The sequence below is a fragment of the Carlito syrichta genome, unplaced genomic scaffold, assembly GCF_000164805.1.
Source record: "Carlito syrichta isolate Samal-C Ts95f unplaced genomic scaffold, Tarsius_syrichta-2.0.1 Scaffold135578, whole genome shotgun sequence".
Classification (NCBI taxonomy): Eukaryota; Metazoa; Chordata; class Mammalia; order Primates; family Tarsiidae; genus Carlito; species Carlito syrichta.
The window spans coordinates 299,398-315,284 of NW_007079674.1; the positions used below are offsets into that span (position 1 = coordinate 299,398).

The window sequence follows — 15,887 nt, forward strand, 5'->3', positions numbered from 1 at the left end:
ACCAGAATAAAAGAATTCTGTGGTCCCCGCTACTCAGAATGGTCTCAGACGGATTTTTCTTTACTAGCTTTTCTTTTTTCTATTCAGTTTACCCCTTGGTTTTATAGTATTGTAGTAAATGTTCGGGGTCCACTTATGAGTGAGAACATGTGGTACTTGGGTCTTTGTTTCTGTGATAGATCACTCAGCATGATAGACTCTAAATCCATCCAAGTTGCTGCGAAGTCCATAACTTTGTCCTTTATGGCTGTGTAATACTCCATCATGTATACGTACCATGTTTTTAAAATCCAGTCTACTTTCAATGGGCAGCACAGTTGGTTCCATGTTTTTGCTATTGTGATAGTGAGCTGAGCATTGTTTTACTGACACCTGTGAGTTTTGTGTTTTAGGAATGTTGTGTGCCAGCAAGCATTCCTACTTCGGGCAAGAAGCTTCTTCACCCAACAGCCTACAGGGTCTTACAAGGGCAGCAGGGCCCTGGCACCTGGACATGCTGAAACCCGTGGAGGCAAGGATCTCTGTTTGGGGTGGGGAGGGTGGGGGAGAAGACCACCAGCAAGAGAGTAAGGAGGGCTTGGGATGGGACAGAAGAGGCGCAGAGAAACCCTTTGTTCCCAACTGGAAGTTTTGCTCGGGAAAGAATCTCCCTAGAAGAGGGAAGGAAACCACCTTCCGCTCCCTTCCCCCACAGGCTCCCTGCCCCAGCCATGCTCCCCTCCCCAGCAGCCCCCACACAGGAAGCAGTGCCAGTTCCCAGGAGGCTGCAGTTCCCTGTCTAGGATTAGGACGAGGACATGAGGGCCACTCGGATTCCTGCCTCTTATCCCAGACCGCCCCTTCTCAGTACTGGCAAGAGGGTGAAGACAGTAATACGCCAACCAAACACCAAAGAGAAGCTGTCAGCACCTGGGGTTAACTTTGTACTGCAATTGAGATTCATATTCCAACAGCTTGATGGCTGGAAGAAGCTTATGATGGGAATGTTTGCTATAGCAGAAAACAAAATAATCAAATTAATCTATACATGGTATTTATACTGATGGTTGAAAAAGAGACTACTTTCACAAGAACAAAGTTATGGTACTTTAATAATTTAAACAGAACCAACTTCAGGAACATACACACACATACATAAAATCAAACAGTTTCATTGAACAGTGTATTTAAATGCATCAAATTCTTTAAAATCTCCCAAAGTGGACTCAAGGTTATGGATATGAAAAGGTAATTTTGCAGTACTACAGACCAGAGTAAAATAAATAAGTTCATTACTTTGCATTTACCAAAAAGACAACAACAGTCTGTGGATACATTAGACCTTTATAAGAACACTTCTAGAAGAAATGTTAGAACAAAGAGACATTAAAAAAGAATAAAAATGATCTCATAAAGACAAATTTATAGCTAACAATGTCTTTGGTCCTCAAAGTCACACTTGTTTTTATTTTAAAACAAACCAAACATGAGTTGAGTGCTTCGAAGTCTACCTGTAAATGTCTAAATATTAAGCAGGCTAATGATTACACTGGATTAAAAGGAACTCAAAAATCAACTATCACTGTACCTAAATTCCAAATATAGAAAAAGCCAGTACATAGAAGTAGGAGAGAATTTGAAAACAAAAACAAACCTCTGCCATCTTGCCTTATCATAAACTAAATGTCATCAAAATGTCAGAGATGAGACCAAAGTGAAAGCAAGCATCGTAGTTAATGATCTTTAAGATAATGGGATGAAATTGAAGAGCACTATGTCAATCAAATGAGACTCTGTGGAATAATTGTGTTTGTGTTTTTACAGAGAAGTTGGAATTTTGTTTGTTTTAATTTGACCCACACTGCCCCAGCGGAGGAAATTTTAAGATAATCATTAATAAGGCTTCCAGGATTACATCTTTATGCTACCTGGACAGAGTTACACTGAAGACAAGACCCATGTGGACCACAAGGGACACCAAGACTGTGGCTCCCCAGTGCACATCCACAGACACCAGGGAGACAGCCTGGCTCAGAACACTGGACACAGCACATCACGCCGTCACCAGCAGCCCATCGGTGTTCTTTTGGGTTCACAGAAGACACGGTTCTGCAGACCTGAAAATGATGGGCGCTCCCAAAAGTTTCGGGAAATACTTAGAAAAGCATGATCAAAGTGGAACCTGCTGGACTCTGAATTCATAGAGCAATACCGCACACTGTATACAAATTTCAGAAGACCAGAAAAAAGGTTCTGAGGCATCTACACAGAGCACACAAAGTAAACACCCAAGAAGCTTCTAAAGATAATACTGTGCTAGGCTAGTTACTTGCAGTGGCAGTACTAAGGCTTATAAAGTTTTAAAGGAAGGCAAAAGTATCTACGCACTACGGGACATGATATTCCCACCAAGGCACAGAGAGTTAAATGTTTACATCCCCGTATGTTGACATGAGCATATACTCGTAAACAACTCCAGGAATAGGTTCCCTGTACTTGAATTAAAGAAGAATAGAAGGTAGAAATGTGCCATTTGAACTCATGGTAAAAACATAGATATTCCACCACCCTCCCTTGCTGACTAACATGACAATTGGATAGTTAAAATATAAATATATAAAAAATAAAATGTCTTGGGAGGCCGAGGCAAGAAGATTGCCTGAGTCCAGGGGTTCGAGACCAGCCTGGACAACCGGGTAAGACCTTGTCTCTCCAGTAAATAAAAAAAATTAGCCGAGCATGGTGGCGCACGCCTGTAGTTCCAACTATTTGGAAGGCTGAGGCAGAAGGATCGCCTGAACCCAGCAGGTCGAGGCTGTGGTAGCCGTGATCGTGCCACTGCACTCCAGCCTGGGTGACAGAGTGAGACTCCGACTCAAAATAAAAATAAAAATGTCACTCGTAGTTTAATAAACATGATTAAAGTGGAGCCTGTTGGGATCTGAATTCACAGAGCAATACTGTACCCTGGACATAAATACTTATTTCAGCACTACTCCATTTTTGCTGGAGGAGGAAAAAATTGTGCCTTGGCCATGGTTCTTCCCTATTCCCGACGCCCCTGTGCTTGTGAGTCAAGTTCCTACACAACTTCAACAAAACACATGAGCTTCTCTCCCTTCCAGCCCTCCAGGATTGCCCAGCAGTGGTTTGTGCACTTGACTTAAACATGACTGGCAGTTCATTTAATAGTGCCACTAAAAGATGGCAGGAAGAAAGTAGAGGGCTCACCCCTTTGTAAATTATTTTTATTTGACTTTCTAGAAATAATTTTTAAATACAATTAGTGACAAGACATGAGGTTCACATCGTCTGTGACAACTGAAGATGAAATGTACAAACACGACCACACAGACCAGGCCAGCGGTCCTGCCCGCAGCCCACCTGCACCTGCCGGAGCTCAGCTCCTAATGAGCGTCAGAAACTCTTCCCGCGTCTTTGGGTCTTCCCGGAACACACCCAGCATCGTGCTGGTCACAGTTTTGCTGTTCATCTTCTGCACACCTCGCATGACCATACACATGTGCCTACAAAACAAGACAACAAAGGCCGTTGGAAGGAGTAGACAGTTGCTAGTTTAAGCTTTTAAAATAAAAAAGCAAGCCTAAAGATTAATCTCAGTTCACAGTTACGAAGTACATCAAAATATCCCTTCTGAGGCAAATAGGATCTAACATTTTTTCCTGAAGTTTCTATGCCTGGTAGCTTTTATTCTTATCAGTAGTCGAGTCCTTAACACATTCAAAAAGAGGGAGGAAAATGGGATTTTCTTCCTGGGTGAAAATTATATAAAAGGTCTATAGAGATCCAAATAAAGTCAGAATTCTTGCTCGATCCATCTTCAGGACCAAGAAAGCACCATGCTAGCTTAGATGTTCCGAGAAATGCTCACGTATGCTGGTCTCCCCAGGCAGAATCTAGGCCACGGTAGCTGGGGAGTCCGAGCCCCATGATGAAGCCAGGCACTGGACACAGAACAGAGCTTCTGCCACAACTAATGGAAACTGCCTACATGATGGGTGCCATCCTCGTAACTCATTCTGCCCAAAAGAAGTGCTTTCAGTCGCCCTTTGTACCAATCTTTGGCTCTCTTTTTAATTTTTCTTTTTCTTTTTTGAATCGGGATCTCACTCTGCCACCCAGCCTGGAGTGCAGTGGCACGAACACAGCTCACCACAGCCTTGACCTTGTGGGCTCAAGTGATCCTCCTGCCTCAGGCTCCTGAGTAGTTGGGACTACAGGTGTGCACTATGCTTGGCTCATTTTTTTTATTTTTATTTTTTTATAGAAATGAGGTTTTGCTTCATAGTCCGGGCAGGTCTTGAGCTCCTGGGCTCAAGCGATCTTCCCCCCTCAGCCTCCCGAAGTGCTGAGATTATATGTCTGAGCCGCCAAGCCCGGGTACCCTATTTTTTAAATGCGTGAGAAAACATTAAAAAACTCTGCTTGGAGCAACAAAAAGCTAAAGAAGAAATCTGGTGAAAATATTAAAATGCTTCTGGCCAGGCGCAGTGGCTCAACCTGTAATCCCAGCACTTTGGGAGGCCGGGGCGAGTGGATTGCCTGAGCCCACAGGTTCGAGACCCGCCCGGGCAACTTGGTGAGACCTCGTCTCTACAATAAATCAAAAACTAGCCGGGCATGGTAGCGCGTGCCTGTAGTTCCGGCTACATGGAAGGCTGAGGCAGAAGGATTGCCGGAGCCGGGCAGGTTGACACTGGGGTGGCTGTGAGTCTGCCACGACACTCCAGTCTGGGCGACAGAGACTCTGACTCAAAAATAAATAAAATAAAATAAAAATACTCCTGGTTGTGCAAATCTCGACACCTATGCTTAGGACCCCCATACGTCCACTCCTACCCCTCAAAAACACCTTTCACATGCCCTGGTTCCTAGATCAGCAGCACAATGAAGGAAAGAGTCAGCAAAGGGCTAGGCTCAACAGCGGCTGCAACCACAGCCTGGGACCTCCTGTGCTAGATAGACTGTGCAATGCCGCCTATTGAGAACGTTTGGGGCATGGTATTCCGACATCGTTCCAGGCAGATGCGACTCACGTTGCTTCGACCACGACCCCAACGCCAGCAGGCTGCAAGGCTTCCGTGATTGCCACAGCAATTTGTTTCGTAAGGCGCTCTTGGACTGTGGATATGACAAGGAGTTCAGTTTAAGAGTCGGACACAAACAGCTGGAAGGTTTTTTTCCTTTTCTCTCCTGTTTTGGTCTCTAGAATATCTAAAATCCTAAAAAGCAGACCTCTGTGAGATTTAAGAGCCGAGACACACCGGCTTTTACCAGTTGGCTTTGTCTGCTGACTAGGCCACAAGAGGGCCAGTGTTCAACTCCCTCACCCGCAGTACAGGTGCTGAAGAGATCCAGGAACCCCTGAAGTCCCCCAGAATCTCTCGGAGAAGGAAGAGAATGGCACTGTCTCACCTGTGCAGTGGAACCGACACAGCTCTGGTTAACAAGCACCTCCATGGGGGTGGAGAAGAGCAAATACATACACAGCTTGTAATAGGGTTAACAAAGGGGCTGCAGTCCCACAATTGAGTTGTACGTAGAGCAACGCTGAAAACCAATGACTTCACTCAATAACATAGTTCCTGTCCCAAATAAAACAACTCGCCTTGAATATATACAAGAGTGTCCATTGCAGCACTGCGTCTATTTGGAAACTGACAAAATGCCCAAATGTCTATCAGAGTAGGGACTGGTTCCATCAAGCCATGGCACACACAATGGAATTCTACACAGCCACCAAAATGAATGAGATTGTTACACATGTGGGAAAAAATATTTAAGATTTGGTAAGAGAAAAAAACAGGGAAAAAAGAAAGTGGGGCCAATTACATATGAGTTCATTTTTGCTTAAATATAATACAAATAAATTGATTTGAAATGTTGGTATATGCATTAAAATGTGAAGGAATATGCAAACACAACAGTCATTTATTTCTTCAGGAAGTTTGAAACACAGGAGACTTTCCTGTGAGGTTTTAACTTTGTTTCTTTCACTTTTGTCATTACTTACATGAGATTCTACACTGTGCAAATAAAGAGGCACAGCAATTGACTTTAGTTGTACATGCTATTAACATACTTTTTTTTTGAGAGATGGGGCCTCAAAAAGATAACCTTGACATGCATGTTTATTTCAGCACTATTTACAATAGCAAAAACATGGAGCCAACCATGTTGCCCATCAAAAGAGGAATGGATTTTAAAAATGTGGTACCTCTACACGATGGAGTATTATACAGTCATAAAGAAGGACAAAATTATAGACTTTGCAGCAACTTGGATGAATTTAGAGTCTATCATACTCAGTGATCTGTCACGGAAATAAAGAACTGAGTACCACATGTTCTCACTCATAAGTGGACCCTGAACAATTATCATAATATTATAAGAAAGGGATTGGCAGCAGCTGGAAACTGCTGGGGGGGGGCACATAATACCAATAAGGGTACCTGATCTTAAACCAGGCGAAGTGGGGCCCAAAAGGAGGCCCAAACTTCACCTGTACGATGACCACTTGTATACCTAATCCTGAATTGTACCCCACATCTTTAAAATAAAATACATTTTAAAAGAGAGATGGGGTCTCACTATGTTACCCAGTCTGGTCTCAAACTCATGGGCTCAAGCAATCCTCCTGCCTCAGTCTCCTACAAGTAGCTGGGATGGGTACATAGCATCATGCCCTGGTTTTGAGGTTTTCATTTTCATAAGTTATAGTTGTTACACTTTTTTTTTTTTTTTTTTTTTTAGTTGGAGTCTCACTCCATCGCCCAGACTGGAGTGCAGTGGCCGCTCCCAGCCACTGCAGCCTCGACCTGCTGGGCTCTGGCGATCCTTCCGCCTCAGCCTTCCAAGGAGCTGGAACTACAGGCACGTGCTACCACGCCCGGCGGATTTTTTGATTTATTGTAGAGATGGGGTCTCGCCAAGTTACCCAGGCAGGTCATGAATCCACGGGCTCGGGCAATCCACTCACCTCGGCCTCCCAAAGCGCTGGGATTACAGGCTGAGCCACCGAGCCCAGCCAGTTGTTACACTTATAATAGGACAAACAATACTTTTCTGTAAGAAAAAAATGTTTTCTGTAAATAAAAAAAAAAGACTTTAAAAGCTTACCTTGTAGTCTTCTGCTATAGATTTCTACAATCCTAGAAAAGAAAGAATCGTTCTAGTTAATAATAAGTTGTTTGAAGTAAAAATGGCAAAGCTTCGAGACAAAAAGGACTTTGTTGAAGCCGTAGTGGGGGGCAGGCAGAGGATAAGGCACCTGAGAAGGGGCTCGAAAGACACAAGAGCCACAGGAGACCACCACCCACTACGGGGAGTGCTTCCTTGTGTCCAGAGGGAGAAGGAATGCGTCTCCAAGAGCAATGATCACTTAGGAAAAACACAGCACTGGGTAACAACATTTTAAACTCCCAAGTCATCAATTTTAGGCCACATCTCGGGTGTTCTAATTAATCCAATTGTTTTATCAGAGCTTAAGTTCAAGTTGAAAATGAAAAGACTATTTGTTAATTAATAGCACACCATGGTCCACTACTATAGCAACTAAATCAATTAGAATAATCAGATTAGAACCGATTAGACTTCCTCAGACGTCTCTTCACAAGATAGGTTTATATAAGTACTTAGTACGATTAGCCCCCTAAAAATAAAAGCCTCCTGATCTCAGCGTATAACACAATCTGTCAAATGATGAATTCATCCTTTCAACATCTTTCATTCTATTTATGAAATGCAGAGATGGCCACGGGTCTTACTCATTTGAGGATGACAATTCAGGTGAGAGACTTTTTTTTTTTTTTTTGGTGAGTTGGAGTCTCCCTCTGTCGTGCAGGAGTGCGAGGCACGCTCCTGGCCACCACAGCCTCGACCTGCTGGGCTCAGGCGATCCTTCCACCTCAGCCTTCCAGGTAGCTAAAACTACAGGTGTGTACCACTGCGCCAGGCTAATTTTTGGATTTATTGTAGAGACAAGGTCTCAAACCCCCGAATCAGGCAATTCTCTTGCCTCAGCCTCCCAAAGTGCTGGAATTACAGACATGAGCCACCACACCAGGCTGCAGAAGGTCTTGCCTTTAAAACATGGCCGAGAATTGGGACTCAATTTAAGGAATTTAAGGATCATCTCCCTCTGGGGCATTTGATGGCTCTTCCCCCTGCTGTGTTCCCCCGACAGGACTGACAACTGGCACCTCTCTACCCATCATAGGCAATAAAGTCAGTAGCAGGTGCACTGTCCTGTTTACTGCTCAGCCAAGAGCTCCCTGAAACACCAGAGCCACCTACTCTTTGTGTCCCCAGTAGGTACACAATATTGAGAGAATACGACTGCATTGTTTTAATTTGCACAAAACCTGAGAAAGGATGGTCTTCGAGCCTCTAGATAGGAGGAGCTATGTCAGATTTCTTCCTGGGCCAAATTTCTGCATGCATTACTTGTGATCGCTTTTCAGATGATTGTCTGTAGGTGGGAGCTGCCACTGTCTTAAAAGCCAGTTATGCCTTCTTCCTCAGAGTCACCATTTACTTTTCTTGAGCAGCACCTCGGGTACAACATTACATAATAATGCTAATAGCGGCCACCTGTGCTTTGTGCCACCCTGCAATAGGAATGTCTCCGATACTTCACTATCGCCACAGTGCCTGTTTCCAGCAGATAGCTACTCTCATGCCAGAGGGTCATTCACAGATTTGTATTGAGTGCCTACTATGGATATGACTAGCATTTTCTGTGTGCTCAGAGAGCTTATAATGTCTTATGTCTAGTTTATTCGTTTTCTTTGTCAAGTAAGTAGTAGGTGTTGAGTTTATCATGTGTTTTCAGCATTTCACATAGCTTCCCTGAATTTAAAAAAAAAAAGACCTTTATTTTGCTCTCATTCTTGAAAGATAATTTGTTGAGAGGTATTTGTTGGGAACAGAATTCTTGTTTGACACCGATATTTATCTACCTTTCAATATTGCCGTTGGCAAACCAATTTTCAATCTAACTGCTATTACCTTGAAGGTAATCGATATTTTTTGCTGTGGCTGCTTTTATATTGACTTATATTTTGTAAATGTACTGTGTAATTTAATATGTTGTGTCTAGGTGGATATTTAATTTTATTGGACTTATTTGGGATTTATTAGGCTTCCTGAATCTTAAGAATAATATCTTATTATATATATGTTCTGGAAAATGTTTCAGCCATTATTATATATATGTTCTGGAAAATGTTTCAGCCATTATCTTCTCTAACATTGCATCTACTGCGTTGTCTCTGTTATCTCCAGGAATTTCAGTTTAGGGCATATTATATCCTCCCAATGTTCCATGTTTCTTTTTTTTTTTTTTTTGAGTTGGAGTCTCACTCTGTCGCCCAGACTGGAGTGCAGTTTCTTAAATTGTCATTCATATTTTCCTCCTGTCTCTGTGCTTCATTCTGCACAATTTTTCCAGAACCCTCTTCCTGTTCAATATATTTTCAGCTATACCTAATCTAGTTAATGGGCATATTGGGCTTCAGTTTAATATTTTCAATTTCTAGAAGTGATTTTGGTCCCAATCTGCCTGGCTACTTCTGAATGTTTCTAAATCCTCTGTTAAGATTCCTCTAGTCTTTCTTTTAATAGATAGTAAGTAAGTCCTCACTTAATACTGCCAATAGGTTCTTGGAAACTGTAACTTTAGGCAAAATGATGTATAACAAAGCCAATTTTACCCTAGGCTAATTGATAGAACAAGAGGTAAGTTGTGACAGCAAACAAAAACATCACCAAACTTCTAAATAGAGACCAAAATACTTCTAATATTAAACACCAAAATAAATGTGAGCTATACATATATTTAAGAAAGAAGAATAAAAACAAGAAAGCAAATAAGATAATTATGTACACAGTTCTCCCAGTTCAGAGTCCCGGGGGGCTGGAGCCTGTCCTGGCAGCTCAGGACTCAAGACAGGAACTGGCCCTGGACAGCACCCCAGCCCATCTCAGGGTGCCCTCACACCCACCACACTCATTGGGACAGGGCTGTGGAGATGCCAGTTTGCCTGATGTGAGCATCTGTGGGACGCAGGAGGAAACCGAGGGGCCTGGAGAAGCCAGTGGGTATGGAGAGGATGTGGAACTCCACACAGACAGTGCCCGCCAGGAATCCAAGCGTTTTCTCAAACAGCATAATGAAATGACTTTGAACGAAATGATGCTATTCCAGGACCGCCATAGGTCATTTCATTCAAGTCACAGTTTCCCAGAACCCATTGATGATGTCGGTGAGGACTTGCTATACTTGGTTTATATTCTGCCTCTGGGAACTCCAGTGTCTGCCCTCTTCAGTGCATTGTGTTCACCTGACTCTTGGTGGTTGGTTTATTCTCCTTGGATCTTGCAACTTCATTCATGAGAATTCTTTGAAGTCTGGATAAAAGTGCATCAGAGAACATGCGCTTGTTTCTGTCAGTTGCCTGCAAAGCTACCTCTTTGGGCCACTTAAAACTATTTATTGGCCAGGTGCAGTGGCTCACGCCTATAATCTCAGCACTCTGGGAGGCCGAGGCAGTAGGATCACTTAAGTCCAGGAGTTAGAGGATGTGCTGAGCCATGATCATGCCACTGCACTCCAGGGTGGGGAACAAAGTGAAACCCTGACTCAAAAAAACAAAGAGAAAAAAAAATTAAGAAAACTTTTGAAAGTATAACTTTTAGTGTATTTTAGTTACACATCCTCTCAGCTCTAAACATCAGCTAGACTGCCCAGCAACCTATGACATGAGATTTTTCAACTTTTGGATTTGCAATTTCTATTCTTTTTGGTTTTTCCACATTTTTCTAAACAAGGAGTTTGAACTTTATCTTAAAAGCTGTGGGAAGCCACAGCAGGAACCTCATAATTAAGTTCCCACTTGAGAAAGAGCACTCATGCAGCCAAGAGAGATTTCAGGACCCCAAAAGATGAGAGGCGGGGGAGTCAGGAGCTTAGCACGTGCTTCAGGAGGACGACAAGAAAGTCCCGACAGAGAGTGGCAGCATGGGTGGCAAAAGGCAGCAAGGACACGGGGCAGGACGTGGGGTGCCACACCCGTGGGGCAGGGAGCACACGCTGCGGGGGTGGAGTCCTCACTCCCCACCCCAAATGTGTTGCGGATAGAGTGAGGACGTACCTACGATAATGCCACTGGTAGCCGGGCTCGGTGGCTCAGCCTGTAATCCCGTGCCTTTGGGAGGCTGAGGTGAGCAGATTGCCTGAGCTCGCGGGTTCGAGACCCACCTGGGCAACTTGGTGAGACCTCATCTCTATAATAAATCAAAAATGAGCCGGGCGTGGTACGCGCGCCTATAGTTCCAGCTCCTTGGAAGGCTGAGGTGGAAGGATCGCCGGAGCCCAGCAGGTTGAGGCTGCGGTGGCCCGGAGCGGCCACTGCACTCCAGTCTGGGCGACAGAGTGAGATTCCAACTCAAAATAAATAAATAAATAAATAATGCCACTGGTACCAAAAAAGAAATGCGCTTATGATTACAGAAAAGTGTTTGAACGTCTTTCCGGAAAAATAATGCTATAAAGCAAAATCAAATGACAAACTGGGGGTGAAAGGGTCTGAAGCGCCTGCCCTAACTGCTTTAACATTAGGAGAACTTGTGCGAATCAGGAATAACAAGGAAAGTGGCCCAATGGAGAAACAAACACTGGAGCTAGAAACAATGTTTTTGAAAAGTTCTAACCTCTCCTTATTAAAGAAATGCAAATTAAAACAATAGGTACCATTTTTCATTAATCAGTTTGGCAAAGATTTAAAAGTGTGATGAAACCCAATGCTGGCAGAATGGAGTATGGCGTATGGAGACGCACATGCCTTTTCTATTATCAGAGTATAAACTGGTATAGTCTTTTTGGAGAGCAATTTGGTACTATCAAAAACTCAGCTCCCCTTCTCCCAGTAAGTTCTGCCTTAGCCACTTCTCATTCTGGGAGACCCAAAGCCTATAAAGATGATCTATAAAAATCTGCTCACCAGCCGGGCTCGGTGGCTCAGCCTGTAATCCCGCGCCTTTGGGAGGCTGAGGTGAGTGGATTGCCTGAGCCCGCGGGTTCGAGACCCACCTGGGCAACTTGGCGAGACCTCATCTCCATAATAAATCAAAAATTAGCCGGGTGTGGTAGCACATGCCTGTAATTCCAGTTACTTGGAAGGCTGAGGCGGAAGGATCGCCGGTGCCCAGCAGGTCGAGGCTGCGGTGGCCGGGAGCGGCCACTACACTCCAGTCTGGGCGACAGAGTGAGACTCCAACTCAAAAAAATAAAAAAATAAAAATAATAATAAATAAAAGATGTTCAAGAAACTTCTAGATATTTTAAGTTCTAAAAAAGCAAGCTATAGTACAGAATATAAGGTATCATTTTTTGTGTGTTTGCACAGAAATTTCCCAGGACAGTGAAGGAAAGGTCTGGTTTTAACTCCATGGAATGAAAATAGAAAAGCTTTCACTTTATTCACCTACTTGTATGTAGGTTCAACTGGTAAGTATATTATCCTTATAATAGAGAAGAAAGATAAAGAGCATCCTGCTGTGACCTAATCCTTGAGCTGCCTCCAAGGCTTCCTTGCGTAATTCTTATCTCCATCGGTCAGTCTGGCCTCCGCCTGCTGGAACAGACCTTGCTCCTACTCTGGTTTGCCCTTGTTCTCATATTCCCTACACCTAGAAGAACTTCTCCCTCAGCCCTCCACCACAGGACTCTTCAACCCGCCCAGGCCACAGCCATCATGGCCCCGCTAAACCTGAGGCTGAACTTGGAGCATTTCTGCAGCAGCCACTGCCCGGTCTGTATGACCTCCTTGAGTGTGTCCTGCTTCTCTCTAGGCAGCACAGTACCCTTTCCCAGTCGTGCTCAATAAACGGATTAGCCATGGGCACCCTGAGGGGACACAACTGCCATAACTCTAAATTCAAGATGTAATTATATTCATCCAAGCACAATAAGGAAAGGCACACATGTGTTCAGTGGCTTTTTAGCAATGCAAGGAATTTCTATTCAAAATCATTTGCTGGGTGCAGTGGCGTGTCATTCTAGCACTTTGAGAGGCTAAGGCAGGAGGATCCTGAGCTTGAGTCCAGGAGTTCAAGACCAGCCTCGGTAACATAACCAGATTCCATCTCTACAAAAAAATCAAAAACTTAGCCGGGCATGATGAGCACTCCTGTAGTCTCAGTTACCCAGGAAGCTGAGGCGGAAAGATTGCCTGAGTCCGGTTGAGGTTGTGGTGAGCTATGATCATACTACTGCTCTCCAGCCTAGGCAACAGAGTGAGAGCCCCCTCCAAAAAAAGTTTATTCTAGAATTCTACTAGAGTTGAACTAGATCAACTTACTTCTGGCATTTTCTTGTTACTTAAGGCTTTACTGTTTGATATTTGACTTCACAGGCACCGAAAGGTCATTCACTGAAAGGCAAGCGTATAACACACACTTCACATACAAGATTAAAATGAGCAGTGAAGATTTGCCAAGACACTCAGCTTTCTTTACCTCTCTTCGTTCCCTAAACATGCTTACTTCTTATAAGGAATAAGCAATTGGATAAAGTCTTAGTCTTCTCTTCTGTTTAATAGACCCTTATATTCAAGTTTTTTACAAATTATCTGAAAGGAACATATACTCAGTTCTTTGGCTTAGCGTTCCATTTTATTCTTTTTTTTTTTTTTTTGAGTTGGAGTCTCACTCTGTCGCCCAGACTGGAGTGCAGTGGCCGCTCCCGGCCACCACAGCCTCGACCTGCTGGTCTCCGGCGATCCTTTCGCCTCAGCCTACAGGCGCAGGCTACCACGCCCAGCTGATTTTTGATTTATTGTAGAGATGAGGTCTCGCCAAGTTGCCCAGGTGGGTCTTGAACCTGCGGGCTCAGGCAATCCACTCACCTCAGCCTCCCAAAGTGCTGGGATTACAGGCTGAGCCACTGAGCCTGGCCCATTTTATTCTTAAATTTTAATCCTATTAGCATAAAGAAAATCCCCATGCTAATAATCAACTCCTTTGTATTGTTTCATAAAAGCGTAATTATGTGAGGTCTCATGATCTCAATGAATCACTCTAGAGTCTGTTTCCCATCAAGTGTTAATCATGATCAACACAGTATGGTCTTCTGGAAACGGCTGTTTACGTTGAGACCTAGGCCTCAAGCCGGGCATGGTGGCTCACGCCTGTAATCCCAGCACTTTGGGAGGTTGAGGTGTGAGGACAGCCTGAGCCCAGGAGTTTGAGGCCAGCTTGGGCAATATGGCAAGACCTCATCTCTGTAACAAATTTTTTTAAAAATTAACTGGGTACGGTGGTGGGTGCCTATTCCCAGCAACTTGGAAGGCTGAGGTGGAAGGATCAGAGCCCAGCAGGTCAAGGCTGCAGTGGCCATGAGCGTGTCACTGTACTCCAGCCTGGGCAACAGAGTGAGACTCCAACTCAAAAATAATAATAAAAATAATAATATGAAAACCATCTATTATACCTTTCACATATGGACAGTCTGTTATAGCTCTCAGCAGTGTAGAATTTCTCTAGGAGAATGTCACAGGTTGGCAATCTTGCTGGAAGGGAGAATACTGGGTACTGGGCCTACAGCTATGTTTGCACAGTGAGCGTGCTGATTTTACTTAGACTATATATGATAAAATGATATGGATAACCGATTTTAGTAAAGTCACTTTTATTTATAGTTGCCATGAAATTGGCCTTATTTATTATTGCTTGAGAGTAAGTTCCTGGGGAAGGAGCTGTTAACAAAAGTTTAAGATTAATTACCCCCAGTCACTACCAATACCCTTCCTCAGATACTTTTCTGCACTGCCACCAGGAACAGATCACTGCCAGGGGCCAGGATGTTTCTGGACTTGTGCTATGAGCCGTATTGCAGTGAAGTAATTGCAGCTATGGCACGATATTCTCTCATGGGGGCAAGTCACCCTGTCTGGTAGCAAGGCTGCTGAGGAGGCAATGAGGTCAGAAGCTGGGAAAGTTAAGTGTCTCTATTCTGCTTAGTCTCTCGAGGAAGCGCATAAGAAAATGGAAGTGAAAACAAGTAAAAGGAATGGCTGTGGAGGGAGCTGTCAGACTGCTCAGGTGGTTTTCACAGATGCCAACACAGAACTGAAACACTCAGGACGAGTCTCGGGGCCTAAGCGGAGGAGCAACAGAGCACATTGGAGCCACAGAAGAGTCTGCATATCATGGAGATCCACTGACTCCAAGGGTGATATGGCCACTATGACCCCAGCCAGGTTGCTTAAACCTAGCATGGTTGTTTTTTTTAAGGAGGTGGAGATACTTGGCTGTATGTTTATTACCTACCCTTTCATTTTGTTCTTAACTTTCTCAATCCACGCATACACACAAACACACCCCTCTCCCCCAGAATTTCCCCATCACCTAAAATTCACAAACTCTACACAAAGAAATTACAACACAAAACGATACCCAAGAGCAACAAAATATTGGTGGCTGAGTCCACCAGAGGGGTATGAGCACAAGCCTTCAAGCTGACGTCAGATAAACACAGATGACCACACACGGATAACACCATTCCTTCCTAAAACCCAAGTAAAAATGGTAGCAGCTGGGCATGGCGGCTCACACCTGTAATCCCAGATCTCTGAGAGACATAGGTGGGAGGATGGCTTGAAGCCAGGAGTTTGAGACCAGCCTGGGCTACATAGCGACAACCCCATCTCTATATAGAAAAGAAAAAAAATGGTAGCAAAAGAATTGTTTTTAAAGGCATGAACCAAGCCGGGCTTGGTGGCTCAGCCTGTAATCCTGCATCTTTGGGAGGCTGAGGTAAGTGGATTGCCTGAGCCCACGGGTTCGAGACCCGCCTGGGCAACTTGGCAAGACCTCGTCTCTACAAT

General features: G+C 44.0%; 1 protein-coding gene across 1 annotated transcript in view; it reads right to left on the reverse strand.

The window, feature by feature from the left end:
* Window positions 1–3,225: 3,225 nt before the first annotated feature.
* The window catches only part of GCH1 (GTP cyclohydrolase 1), a 40,830-nt gene continuing 28,168 nt past the window's right edge, over window positions 3,226–15,887 (reverse strand). The window contains exons 4-6 of the mRNA XM_008049403.2: window positions 7,120–7,151; window positions 5,037–5,121; window positions 3,226–3,506 (exon numbers count right to left, since the gene is read on the reverse strand). Of these exons, the coding sequence (XP_008047594.1) occupies window positions 3,380–3,506; window positions 5,037–5,121; window positions 7,120–7,151 (244 nt within the window). The 3' untranslated portion in view covers window positions 3,226–3,379. The remainder of the gene's footprint in view (window positions 3,507–5,036; window positions 5,122–7,119; window positions 7,152–15,887) is intronic.